Source organism: Lepisosteus oculatus, chromosome 6 (assembly GCF_040954835.1).
Source record: "Lepisosteus oculatus isolate fLepOcu1 chromosome 6, fLepOcu1.hap2, whole genome shotgun sequence".
Taxonomy (NCBI): domain Eukaryota; kingdom Metazoa; phylum Chordata; class Actinopteri; order Semionotiformes; family Lepisosteidae; genus Lepisosteus; species Lepisosteus oculatus.
Genome location: NC_090701.1, coordinates 12,470,133 through 12,491,752, shown reverse-complemented (window position 1 = coordinate 12,491,752; position 21,620 = coordinate 12,470,133). Strand labels below are relative to the sequence as shown.

Here is a 21,620-nt window from a genome sequence, read left to right as displayed (position 1 = left end):
AGGTCATTCCTTTCAGCCCACAAAAATTCTGTACAGTATATAGTGGCTCTTCTCAGGACAGATTTCAGAGAAGTGATACCTTTCTTTAACTGTATCTTGGTGACCAAAATGCACACAATTTCTAAATGAGCTTTTACAAGTGAATGGCTGGGGTTGGTGTTCTGAATTATCTATGCGCAAGTAAGAAGTGAACTAGCTGCTGTGCTAGTGTGAAGAAAAAATATAGTTCCATGTTGTTTATCATTCAGGACTATCTGTCCTGCATAGGTATCTACTGTACCTCGCATACAGATAATTGAGAGGGAATCCATTTTAGATGGGATAATAAAGTCAAATAGTAAAACTATAGAAACTAAACCCATCTGTGGTGACTTTTAACTTGGCTGAGCAGAGTCTGAGATGCATAATGTCCAGGGAGATAGCTAGCATTTCTGTGCACAGGCCTTTGTCATGAAAAATGTCTCGAAGAGTATGACCATTTTTTGTAAACTGGGATGTGAAGATAAGGGGCAGGGAACATGCTAGTAAGAGAATGTTTAAAATCAATGAAATCTTATGAAAATTCAGGGGTGGCTTTGAAGAAAGCCTTTTGTAAAGAAACACTTGCTTCCAAATGGCCAGTTAGTCTCCAATAACTGGATCCATGTGAAGGGAGACAGTATGACTCTTGGGAACAGAAAATAAAAGAATGTAATAAGCTTAAACCCAGACAGGCTTGTGAGAGTCTGGGACAAGCTACCCAACCATGTTGTTGAAGCTGACACCATCCCATCTTTATAGAAATGGTTGGATTTGATCCTTGGATCAATTAGCAGCTAACAGCCAAAACGAACTAAATGAACTACTGTGACCTTCCTCATTTTCTTAAATAAATCTTCCAGAAATGGTCACTAATTGAACCTGATGCTTTGGAGTCCAATACCCCCAAAATACTCCTAAACATAATAGTTAAATCATCATGTTTAGAATGAAATGCAACCACATCACCACAGAGTGATTTATGAGGTTGCCACAAAAATATTCTATAAGTCATTGCACCACATTGTGAACAATATCTATTCTGCTATTGATTTACACCCAAAAAATCTGCTGAGAAGTATTGAATGCAAAAACAGATTATTATGCTGCTATCAACTATTGCAAATAGAGTGTGGAAGAAAAAACGGTGTGCTTTTGAAACATCACTTCTTGTCATCTTCATCCTTTATGCCCTTTTCCCAGCAACACGTACTCTATTTTTTCCCTATCCTTTGACATTTTTAATCAAATGTAAATCTGATACCTTACTAGATAGTCTTGTACTAACCCTGTTGTTCTTTTCATCATCTAAAAAAAAACCAGCCAGGTATTTTAAAACATTATAGTCTCCTGTTGCGTCATTTCTTCATGTAGTGCACTATTTCATTGTGATTTTTATTGAGCACCTTTGGCAGCTGTAAGCCATAGGAAAGGGGATTAGTAAGCATTTGCCTGACATGCAGTGATCTCAGCACCTCCTGATTGGATTGAAATAATCCTTTTACACATTACAAAACTCCATTACTTTAGCATTAACAGAGAAGGGGCAGTTACAGTCCACCGTGAAGCTTGTATTAGATGAGGGCTACACCACTGATGGTTCGTGGATGCTGGCTGCTGAAATGTAGAGCTAATTCCTAATATATGTATAATTTGCAGTTAGTGTGAAATTTAATAAACAGCACTTTGTAGGCCGTGCAAGTCGGGGGATGAAAGCTTAGACTGTGTAGTCTGGGGAGTGGATGTAATTCACTGTGCTCTAGGTTTGAATAACTGCTTTTCTGAACTCATTGAAGAGGCTGGCAAACAGGTTTTAAAATCTGTGGAGTTTGGAGCTGCTTTTGTCCTTTATGAGGTTTTAGAAAAGCATAATTTACCTGCTGTACAATGAGAAAATGTATCATTCATATTTGGACAGCCTGATTTCCCTCCCTTATTTGGAATCGCATAGAAAGAGCATTAATGTCAAACCAAAGAATATGTTTTTCTACGCAATCTCAATACAGAATGTATAGCTGGGATAGTATTTCAAGTCTTGAGTTTGGCTGCGTGTTGGCAAGACAGTGGCAAAATCACAACCATATGACCATCTTCAGGATCAACAGTGAAATACTGTACAAGCCGGAGTACAGAAGTGAAGGGAACTGCATTTAAAATGGAGAACAGCAGACATTACCATCACATTGCTTAACTAGATGTCTAGAATTCATGGGCAAAGATTACAAATGAATGTGGCTTTAGATTAAAGTATCGGCCAAATAAATTAAATGTTATATCTGAGTTTTTTATCACTGTGGAGCAAACCAGAAAAACATATTCTAGACTATTTTTTTCTACCTGGTTTTTGTCTGATCTTTTACTGTACTGAAGTTAAGAATTATCCCCGTGTTGATGCACCTGAACTATATTAAGCTCAGAAATTAAATATTTGTTGTTATTGTTAGGAACTGGATTTGAGTTCATACTGTTTGTTGCATAGTTTCTGGGACATGTTGGCAGTAAAAGGATTTGTCTGTACACACACAAGCTGGCTTCCAAATTGGACATGTACATTACTTTTGAATTGCCTTTTTATTAAGGTATACTGGACTAAATATTTAACATAAACTTGTTTGTTCTTTAATCTGAAGTGCCCTTGTATCTTATCAGACTGTTGGTTTGAATATTTTTATAATGGTTTCTTTTAAATGTAATGTAGAAAGACCTGACTATGGGGTGCATCATGTATATACAGAACCTCATTTTGTTTAGCATACCTACAAATTCAGTGATTTGCCTTGAGTTGTATGTTTCACAAACAATCGGATTGAATGAAGGAATGCACCATATTTAAGTTTTTAGTGAACGAGGTAGATCACATTAATCTTCAGTCCACATTAGATAATTAAACAGCTTAAAAGAATGCTGGTTCTTAGGATCTCAAGGAGCTCATACAGTAAAGGTGCACTCTTGGATTGCAACTAGAGCACTATAGCCCAGACAGCAGAGTTCAATCCTGGGTCCTGTCTCTAGCTAACTTTGACCTTGATTCCTGTAGAGGTGGTGTGGGACACTGGGTATGGTCTGCTGATGTAAGGCTGGGATTATAATTAATAATAATAATTGCTTACACTTATATAGCACTTTTCTGGACACTCCACTCAAATCGCTTTACAGGTAATGAGGATTCCCCTCCACCACCACCAATGTGCAGCCCCACCTGGATGATGCGACGGCAGCCATAGTGCGCCAGAACGCTCCCCACACACCAGCTATCAGTGGGGAGGAGAACTGAGCGATGAAGCCAGTTCAGAGATGGGGATTATTAGGAGGCCATGATTGGTAAGGGCAAATGGGAAATTTGGCCAGGGCTCCGAGGTTACACCCTTACTCTTTTCAAGAAACGCCCTGGGATTTTTAATGACCACAGAGTCAGGACCTCGGTTTTACGTCTCATCCGAAGGACGGCGCCTGTTTACAGTATAGTGTCCCCGTCACTATACTGGGGCATTAGGACCCACATAGACCACAGGGTGAGCACACCCTGCTGGCCCCACTAACACCTCTTCCAGCAGCAACCTTAGTTTTCCCCAGGAGGTCTCCCATCCAGGTACTCACCAGGCTCACTTACCCTGCTTAGCTTCAGTGGGTTGCCAGTTGTGAGTTGCAGGGTGATTAGTCAGCCATGGCTGTCTGCTTCCAAAACGCCTGCTTGCTGTGGGGGTCAGTGAGAGATATGCCGCTTTTCCAATTGGCAGTACCTCTCCTGTCAGGCAATGTACAGCTTGCAGCATATCACATAACAAATGTCTCTGCAGGTGGTTGTGTCAGAGGCGCATGTCCGCATGTGTCATCCTCTCCCAAGCAGTTGTGGGAGCTGCTGCAGGAACAGAGTCTAAACAAAAGCAATTCAAGTTTTGGGGTGTGTAAAAAATAACTAGCAATTCCACATTTCTAAGAGAAAATAAATTGGAGCTTTTACAGATTAAGTCTAAGATTAAATCTAGTGCTGAATGCTGGTGATATACAGTATTGTGGTTTATAGTATACTATATGCACTTTGGGCATTATCAATGGATTTTATTTCTAGAGCTAATTTCAAGTTTTACTTGCAGCAACCAAACTTATGATCAACTTATAGCAACTTTTCCTGAACACGGGCTAATTTAAAAAGACATTCAATTCTTAAGCAGATGTCGGCTTTTTGTGCGTTGAAGCATCTATCATTTCATATCTAAAAAAAATGATTGAATCAGAAACAATTTATAGATCCCAAGACCAGCACTTTTTAGTACATCAAGACATTTCTTCTGTTGAAATGTCATTGCACTTTTTTAATACAGCAGAATATAGCAAACGTGAAATTTCGGATGGATAGTTGAACAGGTGATTCTGTAATTATAATTCTTGTTATTTTTAATAATTAAAATAAAATGCTTCTGCAAAATGTTAGTAATGTGTTTAATTAAATAAATTATTTTTAGATTGAAAATGTGACATAAGGCAGTGATTTTAATGCTACAGTAACTCACCAACTAAATAAATGATCAATCCATTTTCTACAACTAACGAATTTGCTGGTATTTGTGAGAATCACAGCTAAATATCAAATGAAATGTATTATTTGTTGTAATTAATAGGGAGCAGTACATTTAAATAAATTATCCTTTATTTTAATACCGCTAAACCTTCCACATTATACTCACATAAATGGAAAGAAATAATGACCTCTTTAATTTTTATTTTGTGTACAGTTTCTGATGTATGACTGAGTAGTTTTAAATACTACTTAAAATCACCAGGATACAATTTTTACATAATCATTTTGACTGATTTTTAATTTTAATTTAACTTAAATATACGTGCTTTGGTGGGTAAGAGATTCAGTGCAATGATCAAAACATATTCCCTTGTAGTGCAGTTCTTAATCTCAGCCCAAAAAACACACTGAAAGTGATATATGTCTTGTTTATTTTTGTTACCGCACTTAGTTTTTAATCCTTTTCATTATGTTGATTAATACAGCTTATGCTTTAATTTAAAGACTTTCATAAAGTCAGGTATTTAATTGTAACAATCTGAGTAAAATACTGTACTAACGGATACAACTGTAAGCCTAACCCAGGATTTTATCACAATCTTCCTTACTCTTCCCTCTTCATCCCTGCACACTGAATATTTCACTAAGGCTTTTATTATCAAATAATATGTGTGATTAAGCAGATACCAATTGTTCTTATGATACCAAACTTGATTTCTTCCTTTTAAAACTAAAATTGTTTCCAGGTGTTGTTTCTAGATGTACATTCATAGTTTTGTTTTAGTTTTGCTTATTTTTAGCCAGCTTTTTATATTCTAGATACATTTAATTATATACAGTACCAATATGCACTTAATTATATACAAATAGGAGCAATGAAATATGGAATAGTATGCATTGTCATGACTTTTCGTTGCTTAGCGTAATAAATAAAATCTAAATTAATGCAATAGTTTCTATAGTGCATTATGAAGGAATAAACTATTATCAGTGCAATATCATAATAAAATAATGTGCTTTGCTTAAAGTTATACTATAACTATATATCGCTGTGTGGATAATTACATAGACTTGGCTTTATTCAGCAATGCTGAATTGTTGAAAAGGGGGCATTTGGTGAATCATTGAGATTATTGTCTTGTATTCTGTATTCTATACTTGCTATTATTCTTGTACAATGTTAAACATCTGAGGCATTGGCTGCTCTTTACAGAATATTTTGTAAAATTCCAGACTCACTGGGTGCTAAACCAGAAACATACCTATAAGGACCCTTTGCTAAAACCTTCAGTTCTGAGTTTCCTAAGGCCAGCCCCCCAGTATCAGCTGAGCTGCTTTTTTCTTCTATCTCTGGTGAATTCAATTTCAGTGTCTCAGAGCACTGGCTTAAAAACAGACAATCTTATCAGCAGTTCTGCAAGCAGTAAATGGAGTGATTGAATCACCCTGAAGTATTTCAAATGGAAAAAGACCTTTCAGGACTCTTAATTACATACAATTGTGGGGCTCCCCCCTGCCAGACATCTACATTGTGGAGAAGCAGAAAGGATAAACGTTTCTGATTCCCTGTGGCTTGAAGACATGAATCGGCCAGTTGACAAGAGATTGGCATTCCATTTTGTAGACAGGTGGGCTTTTGAGATTTCACTAAGTGGAATGTTTGGGACATTCTAGTAAAAAAAACTTAGATTTGGATTCCCCCTCGGAATAACAATCCACATCTTCAGTAAATTTGTTGGGGAACAGGGCTGGCTGAAAAGTATTTTTTTTAAAGTAATATATAAATCTCTTGTAATGTAGTCGTTTAACTTCTGCATCTTTTATTAATACAGGCTTTCAAATCACTAAACTTTTAAGACCAGACAACTGCTTTCACCAAATCCTTAGAGACATGCTGTCATTGTTTTTGTCAACACTATTCTCCGAAGTAACAGCATTTGAGCTCATCACAATGTTTAATTTGCAAAATGCAGTTTTCATCGGTTTATTTGCAGTCAACCCATAACCCTTAACCTAAGATGTTATATGTAAAAGAGTGGATTATTTTCAAATAATTTAAGTTAAATTATTTTTAATTGAATGCAAGCAGGTGCTCATGCCTTGTGTTCTATAAATACGTAGCCACCTGTAATCATCAGTCCTGCAGTATGTGTGTTTACAGCCTGCTATGGGATCTTAAAAGCAGCTAATGCTAAAATAACTTTGTGGGTTATTTATTCACTTATTTGCCAGTTTGTTTGCGATTTATTAGAAACATCTAAAGACATTTAAGTTGATTTAAATGTAACCTCTATTTTTTTACTCTTCTAAATGTATTATTATGACATATTCAGCTTCTATTTGAAAGCATAAATGGGTTTTAAAGTATCACCTGAACAATAAGAGGAAACATGGCTGAATGGAAAATTTAGAAGAGCATCTACTATAAAGATTATGACTCACTTGGGGTTAATTGTTCTGTTCTAAACTCTGCTTTCATTTTTTTGACCCTTAATGGTCAAACATAACAGTTCTGAAGACAAAACGGTTTTATAACTTTCGCACCTAACAGTTCTTGGCTTTCACAATTCTAGATTTCTGTGTGTTCCTGGATCTTGAGCCAAATTCATAAAACAATTGCATTTGTTTTACATTTATGCTTTTTTTTCCTCTCTCTAAGAAGAAAACAGCTCTTTGAAGTTTCAAGGCACTCCAGTAATCGTTGACAATGATAGTTTAAGATTCCCCAATGGACTTCTAAAACACAATTTTGGTCTAGGGTGGAAAAAATGTTTATTTTATTACAAAAAAGAACTGTCAGCTTAGCATAGCAGAAAACACTTCATGAATGTGGCCCTGTCATGTTACTTCATTTTAATGACTGTTTTTGCTTATGTAACAGGCTGTCTCACTGTTAGTACACATTGTCTTCCAAAGATAGATACTGTTTATACTGTATATATTTGCTTTTTTTTTAACAAATACCGTTACAACTTTACTTCTTGGCTTCATTTTCAGTCTTACATGGAGGACCACTTGAAAAACAAGAATCGTCTGGAAAAAGAATGGGAGGCTCTCTGTGCCTATCAAGCAGAACCTAATGCCACCAGCATCGCACAAAGAGAGGAGAACTCTAAGAAGAACCGTTGCAGTGCTGTGGTTGTTTGTAAGTACAGTACATCAAAGGCTTTCATTTAATAGGTTGCCATGAATCTCACAGAATCTTTTGCCATTCAGTAAATGTTGGAAGTTCAAAAAACTTTACAAGAGCTGAGAACAAGATTCCTACCTTTTCTAGAAGCCTTTATGTTAGTAACACAGATATTTATGATGTAAGAGCAATACTGTCTCTGGACTAGACATGATTAGTAATTAAGGTCTGTGAATGTTGTGTTCTAAGGCAAGACTGAAAGTTTAAATATTCTACGGGCCTTTTCCCAGAATTCATTTTTATTGGAACATCCACGACAAGAAAGAAGTAATATTTCAATGATTTATTTAACTTTCAAAAGTGTCACACTTGCCACACAGTGAAAGTAGAGAACAATTACAGTACAATATTCTTTAGGTGACAAACTCGGTAAATCTCAATATCTATAGAAAAAACATACTAGGAATTTTTATTTAAAAATTGTTTTTATGATGATGCTATAATGATACCTCACTCAACCAAGTGTTTGAAAGCACTAAGCCCACAGACGTTCAGAGCAGGTCAGACCTCCAACACTGTTCAAGTAAAATCAATGCTACCTGGAATTTTCTGAACCACTGGAGTTGATGGTGTCTTAACACTTGGCTTAGAGACACAGTTTTTGCTTCTCCCTCAGTCCGGAGAGTTTATCAGGTCCAATCACTTAGAGACTCCACTACCATCTACAGGCAAACCTTATAGACAACAAACAATTCCAGGAAAAGAAAGAATTCCTCTGTTACAGATGGTCGTGCTGCTTTTTGTTTATGTCTACGTAGATAGTATCTTTAAACATTTCAATTACGTAAAAGTTTAGTTTCACCTTCCTTATGGAATGTCAGTACAGATTCTTCCCATAATTTAAAGTGGACGGGAAACAAGGACATGAGTATCTGGGAACATACTGTATTGTGCATAATTGCTTCTTGATGTTTTACTGCCTTCTACCATAAGAATTAAAAAAATAAATACATAAGTACATAACATGGCAAAGTCATATTGACCATGGGTTATATACTTACGCCTTTATGTATGTGTGTGAGTTTATGGGAATCCTCCAATATATTTGTTTTTTTGTTTTGTTTTCTTTCAGTGTAGGATCTAATGAACAGTCTTTGGTCCTTTTTTTTCCAACTTGTGGCACACTACCCATTCCACAGGAAATGAATAAGATTGGCAGTTTGCCCACATGTAGATGCTTCTTTTTTCCCTCTGAGTCATTTCTCCGTCTCATTCTTGACACTTTTTAGTGGTGCCAGGTAAAGAGAATTAGGTTCTAAATAAAACAATTGTACTTCTTCCCGAACTTTGGTGGCAGCAAGCAGCCACAAAGACATCTTAGAGTTTTAGAGAAAGACATCTTACAGAAATTGGAAGGTATTGATGGAATAAACACAGAGACGGCAGTGGTCGTTTATAATATTTTAAAAGTGATCTTTTTAGTTAGCTAGAATGTGCAAAAAAAATGTATTTTTTTTGTTGTGACCAAATTGTATTGACTTTGTTGTTGTTTTTTTCATTACCATTGCACGGAGTCTAATTCCTTTGGTTTGCATGTCTCCCGGCTAACTTCAAGGCTATGACAAACCAAGGCAGATCTTAAATAAAAACAGGTTATGAGGGCACCGAATAATGTGCTGTTAGATTGACAATTTTCTTTTCTGACTCAGAAGCAGTTTTATATGATCTCACAGAACGTATAAATAAGGTTTCTTTGTTTAATAGATACATCTGAAAAGATGCACAGATATATCTATATAAAATTAGAAAAAAAACAATGTGTGTGAGCATGAAGAGAGATGAGACAGTAAATTATGCTTTTATATTACAGATGATCACTCGAGAATAACCTTGAAGGTTGAAAATAACCATGGCAATTCAGATTACATCAATGCCAGCCCAATTGTGAGTATCTGTCTGCATACTAAATGCTTTTATTTCTCAAGGTACATAGTCTGAAAAGGAGGTATTGGTCAACAAAGTAATTTATGTCGTCCGGGGTTTTAAAAATATTAATTCAAATGCTGTTTCACCGTGTACGTTTTGATTTTTTTTTCTTATACTAGGTGTTTTGGGGTAATTTACAATGCTATATCATACATTTTTTTCATAAGTCTGTAGTTTATCTTTAATATTCCATTTTTTAATATCAGAAAACTAGATATTGAACCATTGGAGAATTGCTGTGAAGAAGCTGATAATTCAGAATGACCTTGAGCAGTGTACAGGAGCCTCTCTTCAATTGATTGCTTTCTTTGGATGTATATACTTCTACCCACTCATACATATATCAGTGCTGAGATACTTCTGATTACACTTTTTTACAAAGTGTCCTATATAGAGTGTTTTTTTAGGGGGGCATTTTATATGTATCATGGCTTGAGCTGTTAAGCACGTTGGGTGGAAAATGCTGGGGTTTTTAAAGTGAAACAAAATAAATGCAGTTTATGATTTCCCCTGAGGCAGTGAGAAAGGGCTTCCATTAAAAGAACAGAAAAACTATGCATTTCAAATACAAAAATCTCACCAAAGGCCTGAGATTTGATACAACACTATGGCAACAGTTCTTTCATGTAAAGAAGATCCTTCTGTGTTTAGCTTTTAATTTTTGGTTTGCCACATATTTCCTTTCTGTGCTGTTTTGCAAAGATGATGAAAAAACATTTTATAAAACTCGAGTTCAGTATTCAAAGAGCAGTGGGAGTCACGAAATTCATTAACACGGATTCTTCTGTGATTTCCTTCACAATTACTTTGTGAAGATGCATCAGGGATATTTAATCTAAAATTCAATCATTTGTATTTGAATTGAATTAAATGAAATGTGATTAAGTTTTCACCAATGAAACTATTAAGAAAAAATGTTTTAGTATGGGTGCTCTCATGTGTAAGCAGTGAATGGTGGCACCCTAATGCATACATGCTATATACTAAAAAAACAATGACATTTTTTCTACATTGAAATACCTTAAACCTACTGTAAATAATTTTACAGTAGCAACTGTTAATGTCTGACAAACATTTACATTCTCAGGATGATACTGTGGGTGAAATAATTATTTACAAATATGCCATGGAATTTCTACATTGTATAATGTACTGTACAATGTACAGTACTTATTATAAAAGATAGTTACAATAGAAAAGTATAAACCAAAGCAACATTTCAGTCTATGATGAACTATTCTATGGCTACAATCATTTTAACTATTTTTTTAATTTAACTTGAATACCCTTAGCTTTAATCATTGTATGACTTTTTGCTTTTATAGATGTGCTGATTTCATTATTCAGTGCCGTTTGTATATCTTTTTCATATAAACAGTATCCATGCCAACACAACAAACACTACATCAGAGCTGTTCACCTTATTGCCACTATAGTATTGTAACGACTATGAGTTCATTCAGGAAAGGACACGAGAAGACAGAGCACACAAGCACCTTCTTTTATTCTTTTTTTTTCACAAGAACACCAACTACAGGATTTATACACACATTAGCGGATAAACAGAACAGGTACACAGGTTTAGGGTGGTAACTCTTTAAAAGACTCTACACACTTAACTCATGTGCCACTAAGCTTCAGAGAACACTTTAACTAACAGGTCAATTTACATGAGTAGGGTCAGTTGCTGGTCGTCCTACAGACCCCCGGACTCCACTACAACTCCCAGCCTGCTTTGCGGTACCCTCAGCGACTAGGTGCGCTTCCTCCACAACACCGGGCGAGGGCGCTACACTGCCCCCACCTGAACCATCTGGCGTCTTGCCGATGTCAACCGACCCCCTCAGGCTGTACTCGTAGTCAGCTAATGGCTGTCGAAACCCTGCGTAAGCGGCCGCTGTGCCGCGGTGGCAGCTGGCGATCCGCAGACGCCCCATTGTCGGCCGGCTACAGCCCCGGCTACTCCGGAGCCTCCCTACTTGGCTCCTCCTCCCAGACCCGGTAGGGTGCCAGGCGGTCTCAGTGTAGGACCACCACTCTCCCCCACTTTCGCAACCAGACCCAGTAGCAAACCTCGCCCACTACCCCTACGACTTCGCCAGGCCCCTCCCGTGACGGTGCCAGTTTAGGACTAAGGCCAATGTGCCCTACAGTGCACATTGTAGTGCCGCTTTTGCTAGATCCCCGCTTGAGTCAGGTGGGTCCAGGCAAAGCTGTGCACTCGCCGCATCTGCTGCCACTGGTCCCACTCGTAGGCCGGTCCAGCCGGCAAGGCGTACTCCATCTGCTGGAGCTGCCAGCCCCCCCCCAGACACACCTCGGCCTGCGTAGCAAGGGCCGAGGCCTACTCAAGCGAGGCCGTAGTGTCCAGCAGTACATGGTGCCGCAGCTCCCCGGGTGAGAGGGCCTTGAGAAACGCCAGGAGAGCCGTATCCCGCTGCGCCTCCTGGGAGAATGCTGGGTATCTCCGGCAGGCGAGGTACAAGACATCGGTGGCAACTGGTTCCAGTCGCTCTCCTGGTCAAGATACAAGCTATTTGTATCTTGTGTGGAGTCTTCAAATTTTCCATTCCAAATCATTCTGGAATAACAAATTAAACAAATCCTGAGGTTGGAAATGTCTGAAGTATGTAACCACACAAAGCATAATGCATTTATGTTCCCTTTTCACAACATTTAGAGCATTTTGACTGGTGAAGCAGCTGCAAATACGTTCATAGACTTACAGTAGTATGAACAAGTGGATTTGCACTGTTTTGTAAAGTTAAATGCAACTAAACAAAGTCTGACATTTTGTAATTGACCTCCCAGCAGAAGTCGCTGTAGAAAGCAACATTTTCTTATTCACCTTTTGTGGTCTCTGAAGGTATTTTGAAATATAAGGCCAAAATCAAAAGGACTGATAATGCGAGACATAACTATTGTCTGTAATTGCCTGTGAAATTTACTGTAATTTATGTATCATAGTAAAGGACTCACTTGGAGACTTTGTTGAGCGTTACAGTACAGATGACAGTAGAATGACTGTGACCAGGATTCCCCAATAGTTGAGCACAATTGGTTGAAGTTTGCTTTGACAGGCTTGACTCAGCTGTATGTCCTGTTGCCAAGCAACCATTTCTCTTAGCACTTGTCAGGTACTTGTGTGTTTTCAGTGTTCCCCGTGAGAGACACATTGCTCCACCAATCAGTTAGCTGTTCAGCAAAGGAGTATGTGCCCAGGTCCCAATTAACAATTGGCAATTCTAAATAAGAGGTCATGAAACAGAAAAATAGTAGGCGATTCCATTTAAAAAACCTTAAGATGTTTTTTACTTCAGTTCTCTGAAAATGAACTATCCAGGTTATTTTTAAAGGGAGGCTTGATGTAAGGCTTTCAACAATTAAAATGTTGACCCAGTTAAACATACAAGAAAAAACATGAGAAGTGCAGGAATCCCAAAGTTGTCTTTTTCTTATGTTTTAACATCAGCATAAACACAACCAAATAATGTTTCAATTTCACTTTCAAGCAGAGACCAGAGAGAAACAATGCTGTAATAACTTTGCTACCGGCGCTTGGATAAAAAGCTGGTAATTACAGCACAGGGAGACCCTGGCTGTGCAGAAAAAAACTATGATAATTACATCTGTCACGTTTGTACTTAGTCCTCATTAAATTTCAGGGCAAATCATCCTCAAGTAAATAATGCATAATCTTTTCTTTGGAATGTGGGGTCATGAACGTTAGTGAGGATTCAGCTTTCCCCTCACTGGGAGATTGACACAAACTCCCATCAGCTGCATTCGTGCTTCAGCTTGCTGAAGACTGAGCATATAGATTTGAGATATGTCATGAACATGTAACTGTTTTCCTTAAGTAAATCGTATGCCCAGCATGTCAGGGTGAAGTTCAAACAATGAAGAATCAAACAAACACGAAACTTAAACAAGGCAGCATGGAAAAGAAACCTAATGGTTTAGACTTTACAGCTTAACAAAAAAAATCATTTCAAAAACCAAAATGGCATAACTCCTCCATCAGCATCAGTATAGATCTACTATGCTTTTGCCAAATGGAAAGGCAACGTTGTACAATGTACTTACTCAAATTTAAGAATAAAACACCCCTGATTAGACTGCACATCATATGGCTTGATGCAAGATGCAAATTGCAATATTAAATGTAATGATTTACCAGACTCTTGTCTGAGAGGTGACGTGGAGAAGCCAGAGAACAAACTAAGCATCAGCCATTGCACAGCTGCATTTTAGGACATAGTGAAAGGAGGCTAAGTAACGTGCACTGGGTAATATACAGCAATGCAACAGCAGACCTGATAATTTGAACTATAAACCTTTTTACATAAGCCCTACACCCTCAAAACGGCTGATGCAATATGCATGACGGAGGCAGCTTCTTAACTCTTCCCTTCGAAGTGTAAAAAGTCACATTTTTAAGGGCACAGAGGTCACAGTGGCATTTTGTTTCATTCTAGTTGAGTCTAGTTCACATTTATAATTAGGTTGTGCTAGAAAATTGTGACAAGTGAGAAATACAGATATTACAGATTCATTACAAAGCAATGGAGCACCTCTTTGAATATGAAATAATTAATTGATATTTTATTAATATGAAGGTATATTTATTTTTACAGTATACAGGATGAAGGAATTAATTGTTTAACCTTGACACACAACTGTCTTACTATAAAGTAAAAGACGGATACAGCACCAGGTTTTAAATACTTTCTTTATTCATATTTTTTATAATTGCTCTATCCAAGATCAAGGATAGAGCATTCAAAACTGTTATTATAGTTGATGTGTCTGAAAAAATTCTCAATTTAATTTTAGTTAACCACACATCCTTGCCTCTTACATTAAAACAAATCCTGCAGACATTAGAGCTTAACATTCATTATTTTCATTTCTTTTTCTTGTTGATTAAACAAACTCCACACCTTACAAACCTGCATAATGTGCTATGTATTAAAATTTAAACAGTATTATGTTGTTAAAGGTTTTGTTGCTACATTAAAATACACCTGAAAAACGTTCCCTCTTAGATATCGTTAGTTTCTTTTTAATACTTTTTTTCCAAAATATTTTTTCAAAATAAAATATTATTCTTATAAAGGGTAAATTCTTTAAAAAGCAAGGTTGAATTTTGGTTGAATTTTTATAGTATCCATTGAGCTTGAACTTTGTTACCGTGTTGTGAATACATTGAACAAAGTACATTATATTTTGATATAAGTTCTTGGGTGACTAGTAAAATCAGCTCTGAACATACAATTGTAAATGTTCATGTCCAATGTTCATGTGAATCTTCATGCACAGAAAACGATAAATACTCTTTTCTTAAAGTTAGATGTCTTGTGTTCATCAGCCTGTAGATATTGGGATGATTATATATGAAAGATATGGGATGATGTGGTTTAAAAACTGTCATGAAGAGGGATTGATATGCATTCATCTGTAGCACTAAATATGTGGCAATATAATTACCACAAATCTACTTTTTTTAAAAGAAAGAAAAGATAAATAGAAAATACTCTGTGCATGTCGATCTTTATGTATACTGCAGTTACTTTCATTTATATTTGACATGGTGGTACTGTAAATTTCCACACAAGTAATTAAATCGTAGTTAAAGGTCTAATCTTCTGTGTAAGCCACAGATAATTTAAGCATTTTTATTATTTCAAGTCATAATGGAAGAGAAAACTATTAAAGACAATTTCAAGTGGGCAAGTCATGGATTTATCTGTCTTTTCTATAATTGCTCTGAGCTAAATTGGTCTATCCAATAATTATGTTTTCTGTGCAACAGCATCCATTAACGGCATAATAGGTATGAATGTCACTCACTTATTGTGTCATTTGTGGTACACTTTCACCAATGGAGCACACCATGTTCACAAGCATCATCCTGGCTGCAATAGTGTGGAGGAAGAGAAAGGGGGAGATGGATTGATGATTGTAAGATTTTCACATGCTTTTGTAAATCTGGCAGGATGATAGAGCACTGCATTAACCCAAGGCAAGCCTTCACAGGTTCACTGCCTCGAAATCTTGCAACCAGCTGCTGGTTCTTGAGGCAGGGCTTTCAATTTACAGCCTCAACGTTTTCCATTTTCAGTTTCCAATAAAGGCATGGATTACCTTCATTTAACGCTCCTGGTGTGCTTGAAGAGTACGTGATTGATATTCTAAACTCTTTATTAATTATACTAAGACAATGATTTAAATTCTTAACAAGGAACAAGCTTTTTTCTCTTCACATAATAGCCAAAATACTACATTAGATAATAGCTTTAGATCAACAGCAGTGTGACCCATGCGGTTTCATTGTCATGTTTGTTTAAATTTCAATATTTAGTGCCACGTCCTATAAAACTACTATACACTAGTTATTATGTAATATTTGACTGAAATGCCAGGTTATTATAAGAAAACGCTTTGCTTTGTGCTCTATTTGATGTTTGTATGTGGTCTATGGCATTTTTTCCAGTCATCTGCTTGACAACAGCAATTCACCAGGAAAAGCACTGCAAAGCACCCTAGAGCCCACAGTCAACCTGTTCCAACGTGTTTTAGTGGTTACAAACAAATGATTGTTTCGCATTTAGAAACAATCTAAACACAATGATGTCTGTCTGTTCCATCTGCTGCTTCCAGGTCCACTACTAAAAATATCATTTTCTTGTCACTGGTGTAATCTACAGAGATTGAAGTTACCCATTCTCCCTTCACAGAGTGGAGTAAGATTTTTAGAGGTAATTGACAGTTGTCCGTGAAGAACTTGTTAACCCATCAATATTGCCCATCACGGTATTGATTTTTTTATTCTCCGAGATACCCCTCAATTAATTCTTCATGCAGTCTTTTTGCTAATCAATGAATGTGCATGATAGGCAATGAGAATTCATTTTCAAGGCTTACTTTAGTTAGAAATATTGAGGAATGGTTTTGCACAAGAGGGAAAAGGGTGTTTTTTGGCGGACACAGGATGCCATAAGACTGCAGACCTCATCTTTTCTATTTTATAACCCCTTCTGTCCCAAGCAGAATTCAATACACATTCCATTTTCCTAGCAACTGTGTTACTTTCAAAAATAAGACTGATCAGGCACTGATTAAGTACATTCCATTTATTCAAGCTTACAAAACAAAAAGTTCAAAGTAAGCTTTTATGAAGAGTTTAATGATGACTTTCTTTATACCTTTATGGACACAAAACCATTCTCTCTATCTCACTGTTATTGCTTTCCTTTTTATCAAAGAATATTCCTCAGATTATTAACACCTATGAAGAAACTGCCTTTGCATGTGGAGGGGGTTTGGAAGACATTTCCTTTCCAGTGTTTTTAAGACTTTTTAAAAAAAATCATCATCAGATTGAGATCATTTAAGGAAGTTATACTAAACATTCTAAAATGTGAAATGTCTTACCAAACCGAATCCATTTTGTAATCTTACAGCTACTACAATGCTGGGAATGCCGTATTTTAATAAGCAGATTTAAGCCTTGGCCAAATCAAAGGTTTATTGTGCTGTGAAAAGGATTTATGCACAAAAAAATGGTAGATACACTAAACGTGCTTGTTATTTAAACACTTCTCACACAGTGAGACCGGTATTTCAAGTCAGTTATTTCAAGGATTCTATTTTAGTTCAATGAACACAATAATTTCTCAGCAATGAAACAGGAACACAAGTGCTGAAAAGAGTTTCATTTTGTTCTAGGCCCCTGAGTGAATAAATCACTGTTAAAAAAAATAGAAAATTAAATACATTTTCAATTGTTCACTGTTGGCATTTTACAACTGGAGTTGTAATTAGTAGATTAAGTATTCTGTAGATTCATTCAGATTATTTACAAACCAGTTAAATATGATTATTTGGCAACAACAGTGATGGATGGCAAAATTAGCATTTTCTTTACAAAATAATAAATATGTTATAAGGCACATTTCCATGTGCATGGAGAAAGTGGACAAATCAAGATCCTTCCATTCCCTGTCATACAGTATATTTGAATCTACTGTACAGTTGCGTGAAAGGAAAACAAAATCTTGACTGATGCGTGAAAGAAAGGGGAGAACTTAGCTCGACTGTACTATAACAAATAAAGATTGACCATTTAGTGTTATCTCTAGTGAAGCCCCATGAAGGATTGTCTTTTGACACTGACTTTGTCTAGAGAGAGTCTGCTTTAATTTTCATTTTCTCTGAGTTGCACCTTTACAGCCTTCTCCAGCAGGCTAGAATTTTGAGTTGATTTAGCCAATTAAAAATCACAATACAAAATGAAACAAATTAGGATAATAGGTGGACTCCCTCTGAAAAACAACAAACACACAGAGAGTGGAAATCGAATTTTCTTTGTTGGAAGCAAAACAGTATTGCTCAGAAGTTTCCTTTGCCTGTTCTCTTTCACAACTTCCTAGCTACACACATAACACCCACTGACTGGACTGCATGTTGAAGATTTTAGAAATGAGTTGCTTATGGTCATTAAACTCATATGCTTTGCTGATGTCATAAACAGGATCTGAAGGCTGTTTGTCTGATTCTGGGTGAAGGTCTAGCTTATCAGACTTTAACAAGGCCTTTACATTGCAGTTAACTGATTTAGCCACTGATTATTCAGACCTTGTGTAATCAATCACAGTGAAAGCAATCTGCTAACCCCATCTCTCTTCATTTATCTCTGTCCAGATGGACCACGACCCGCGGAACCCTGCCTATATCGCCACTCAAGGTCCACTGCCGGCTACTGTTGCAGACTTTTGGCAGGTAACATACAGGCAGCTCTAATTATTATTCATAAACGGAATTAATTTTGTCCTTCGTGTTATGTTTACAAAATAAATCCCCTAATTAAGATTCTTCCTCAAAGTGCAGCAGTTCAAGTACTGGGAATCCACACTTGTTCGATTAAACTACTGATTTTTATTTTCTTGGAATCCTCTTTAAACAAGTAACTCATCACACTGAAAATCTACTTGAAAAGCCATTTGTCAGTATCATATATATATACACACAATGACGTAGTACAGTGTATCACAAATAGTCTAGAATGTTTATAAAGCGCACTATTGGAAGGTTAGGACTTTGAGAGCTCCTGTTTGACCAGAACTTCAGTGTAGCATAAACTGTAAATTAGGAATAAATCTGCACATTGTTGTAATATAGTTTTATGTTTGTTTGCTTTCTCATTTGTTTGGCAAAACACAGATATGGTTAAGGTTTGCTGGATGTTTCTGTGATATTTAACCTGTGTTTCAATAATTTGGTAATTTAGAGTCTTTTATTTTTATATATGCATTGTTTTATGGATGTTTTTTTTTCTTTTCTGTGTGGTCTTGCTTCTTTTCCACAGCCGCTAAGACAGAGCAGAATGCCTGATTATTAACAATTAATTAAAATTTGAGTACATGGTTCAAGCAGAAGAATCAGTATGTGTATGAAACACTAGGTGTCTATTCTCATCTTCACCTGCTGAAGATTCATTTTATAAACCTCAATTAATTTTTGAATAGAGTAAATGGATTTAGCAGATCCATATTGGAGCTTAGTCCTCATATTCTGATTTCTCTGTATGGGGATGTCCTGTAAGAGGATTATTGCTTTTCCAGTGTGTTGGAATTATCCAAACACAGTGATCAGGTCATGAATTCTGACAACTAACTGAAAAGAGAACATTGCTCAGTGTTTCTTATTTCAAATTATTTCTAATGTAAGCAATGGGCTTTATTTTTCTTAGAAGCTGAGAGAAGTAAAAGAAAATGCATGGAAAATGTGACATTTTATTTATTTAAAATATTTACCATTGCACAATTATTCAGAATTGTAGGTAGTGAACATAACATTGAAGTGAACATCAACATTTCTGAAATAAATTATAATTTCATATTAAAGATTATTTTTTACATATCATTTTATCAGTGAAGCTGAATAATAATAATTTATGATCAAACATGTACTGCCCCATTGCTAAAAGAGCATTAAAATTAATGGTGAGATGCCAATAAAACTATTTGTCTCTAAATACAAAACACTTTTCATGCTATGTTCATTTTTTATTTTTGCTTAAGTACTGTGTTTGGAAATTGTACCTTTATCGAACCAGTGGTTCAAAAGTAATCAGTTCCACCTTTTAAACTTTTTGTTGATGTTTAGAAAAAAATGATAATTTACACAAGTGTGAAAAACTACAGTATATGTCTCAACTTTCAGTTTGTATACATTTTAAATAAAAAAATATAAAATTAATAAACTTTTATTAAACGGTTGTAAAATAAGGAAGAACAAAAGAGTTATACACAGCAGGTAATGATTATTAATTTTCATAATCATTTTATCTTCATTTTTTCAATTTATAACATCAAGCATCTGAAGCATTTGACATACTCTGCTGTTGATGCTGGAAGTATACGTGAATTTAAATGGATGGAGATTCTAATAGTTTTATTATACTGGAAACAACAGTTAAACCTTTGGTATTTTTAAACTTTTGTAAATACAAATTCTCAGACTAAGAATACGATAAAGATTGCCTTTGCTGATATGAAAACAGTATAGTGTAATACAAAGGTAAGGCATAACGGCAAAAGAATTTCTCTAGAAATTAGAATGGCTTCTCTATAAAGACAGATAAAAAATGTAATAAAATGAAGAAGCAGTTGAACTTGAGTGATATACCGCAAAACTTGCTGGCTTTTCGTTTTTTCCTTGATTGTGGTGCAGCAAATCTGACACTGAAAAAAAAACAGTTTTCTTCTCAGTTGTCTGTACAGATTCATGTTCAAGGCCGAGTATTATTGGCACAGCATTATGTTCATAAAGCTTATATTAATAAACCCACTAATTAAAAAAAATCTCCAGAGATTCCATTTCTGCACAAACCCGGACCCAGGGCGAGCTGCTTTTCTATTGGATGATAAGACTTTTGTATGCCCCCGTCCTTTAAACAAAGTGCACAATGGTACCATGGGTCAGTGTTGTGAGGCCTCCGACCTGCCATAGGACAAGCTTCTCATGGACTTGTACTCAACTAGTTGAGAGTTGCTCATGGACTCAGTTCTGTTGCAGCCATTCTTAGCTGATACTATGTAAAGAAACCCCCAGTTCACCTTCATGAGCAACGCAAAACAGATCATTACATCATTTAATACCAGTCTTTAATAATACATATAAACACGACCCCTTACCTGCTCTTGTAAGGCACACTATAAATAAGGGTAACTGCGATCTTATATAAAGTGCCATGCAGGTACATTATGTGTTGCAAGTTAAGCCCTCAATACAGAAAGGTTAATTCAGACATTAGAAAGTTGAACACATGCACAATACATATGGTATAATGTGCTATCAATCATATTAGAACCATGGAACATAAACAGTCCTTTGTCTGGTCAGTTCTAACAAGAAAGAATCCTAAGGATGCTTGTGACAATGAATTAAAGTCTTCTAAGTGATATATGTACATATGGCTCCTTGCTACAAATCCATTCTTGAATCATATTTCAGGTAACAGCAATGTTTTAAACAATCAAAATTCCCCCTTTAATTTGTCGAGCAGAAGTCCCAACATTGTACAATAATAACAGCACAATGAAACAGTTGTAGCCACAATTTCATTTGGGAAATGACTTTAAATACCATTGCAGAGTTGCATGGAGTCTGTAACCAATAACGTTAGCACGATGCAGAGTAATAAATACCTCTGATTCCTGTTATCTGTCAGAAACTGTAATCTACCATCTGCTCTCTGCAAACCCAAAAAATGCCAAACTCAAATTTTGTGTACCGTTTTTAAAATAGAAAATGGATGTATTGTATAAGGATGTGAATTGTTGCCCATGCGTCTTTACTTTATCTGCATGAGTTTTCTCTTTTATACATTAGCAAATTCACAGAAGATGTTTTTAATTCATGCTACAGTCCTAATTCAGTTTGGATTTTTTTTAATTTGAG

The 21,620-nt window shown here is 36.2% G+C and overlaps 1 protein-coding gene across 2 annotated transcripts in view; it reads left to right on the top strand.

Moving 5' to 3' along the window:
• The window catches only part of ptprn2 (protein tyrosine phosphatase receptor type N2), a 317,622-nt gene that overhangs the window by 271,044 nt on the left and 24,958 nt on the right, over positions 1-21,620 (top strand). For both annotated transcript variants that reach the window (XM_015354876.2, XM_015354875.2), the window contains exons 15-17: positions 7,535-7,682; positions 9,538-9,611; positions 18,360-18,437. In XM_015354876.2, coding sequence (XP_015210362.2) covers positions 7,535-7,682; positions 9,538-9,611; positions 18,360-18,437 — 300 coding nt within the window. The remainder of the gene's footprint in view (positions 1-7,534; positions 7,683-9,537; positions 9,612-18,359; positions 18,438-21,620) is intronic.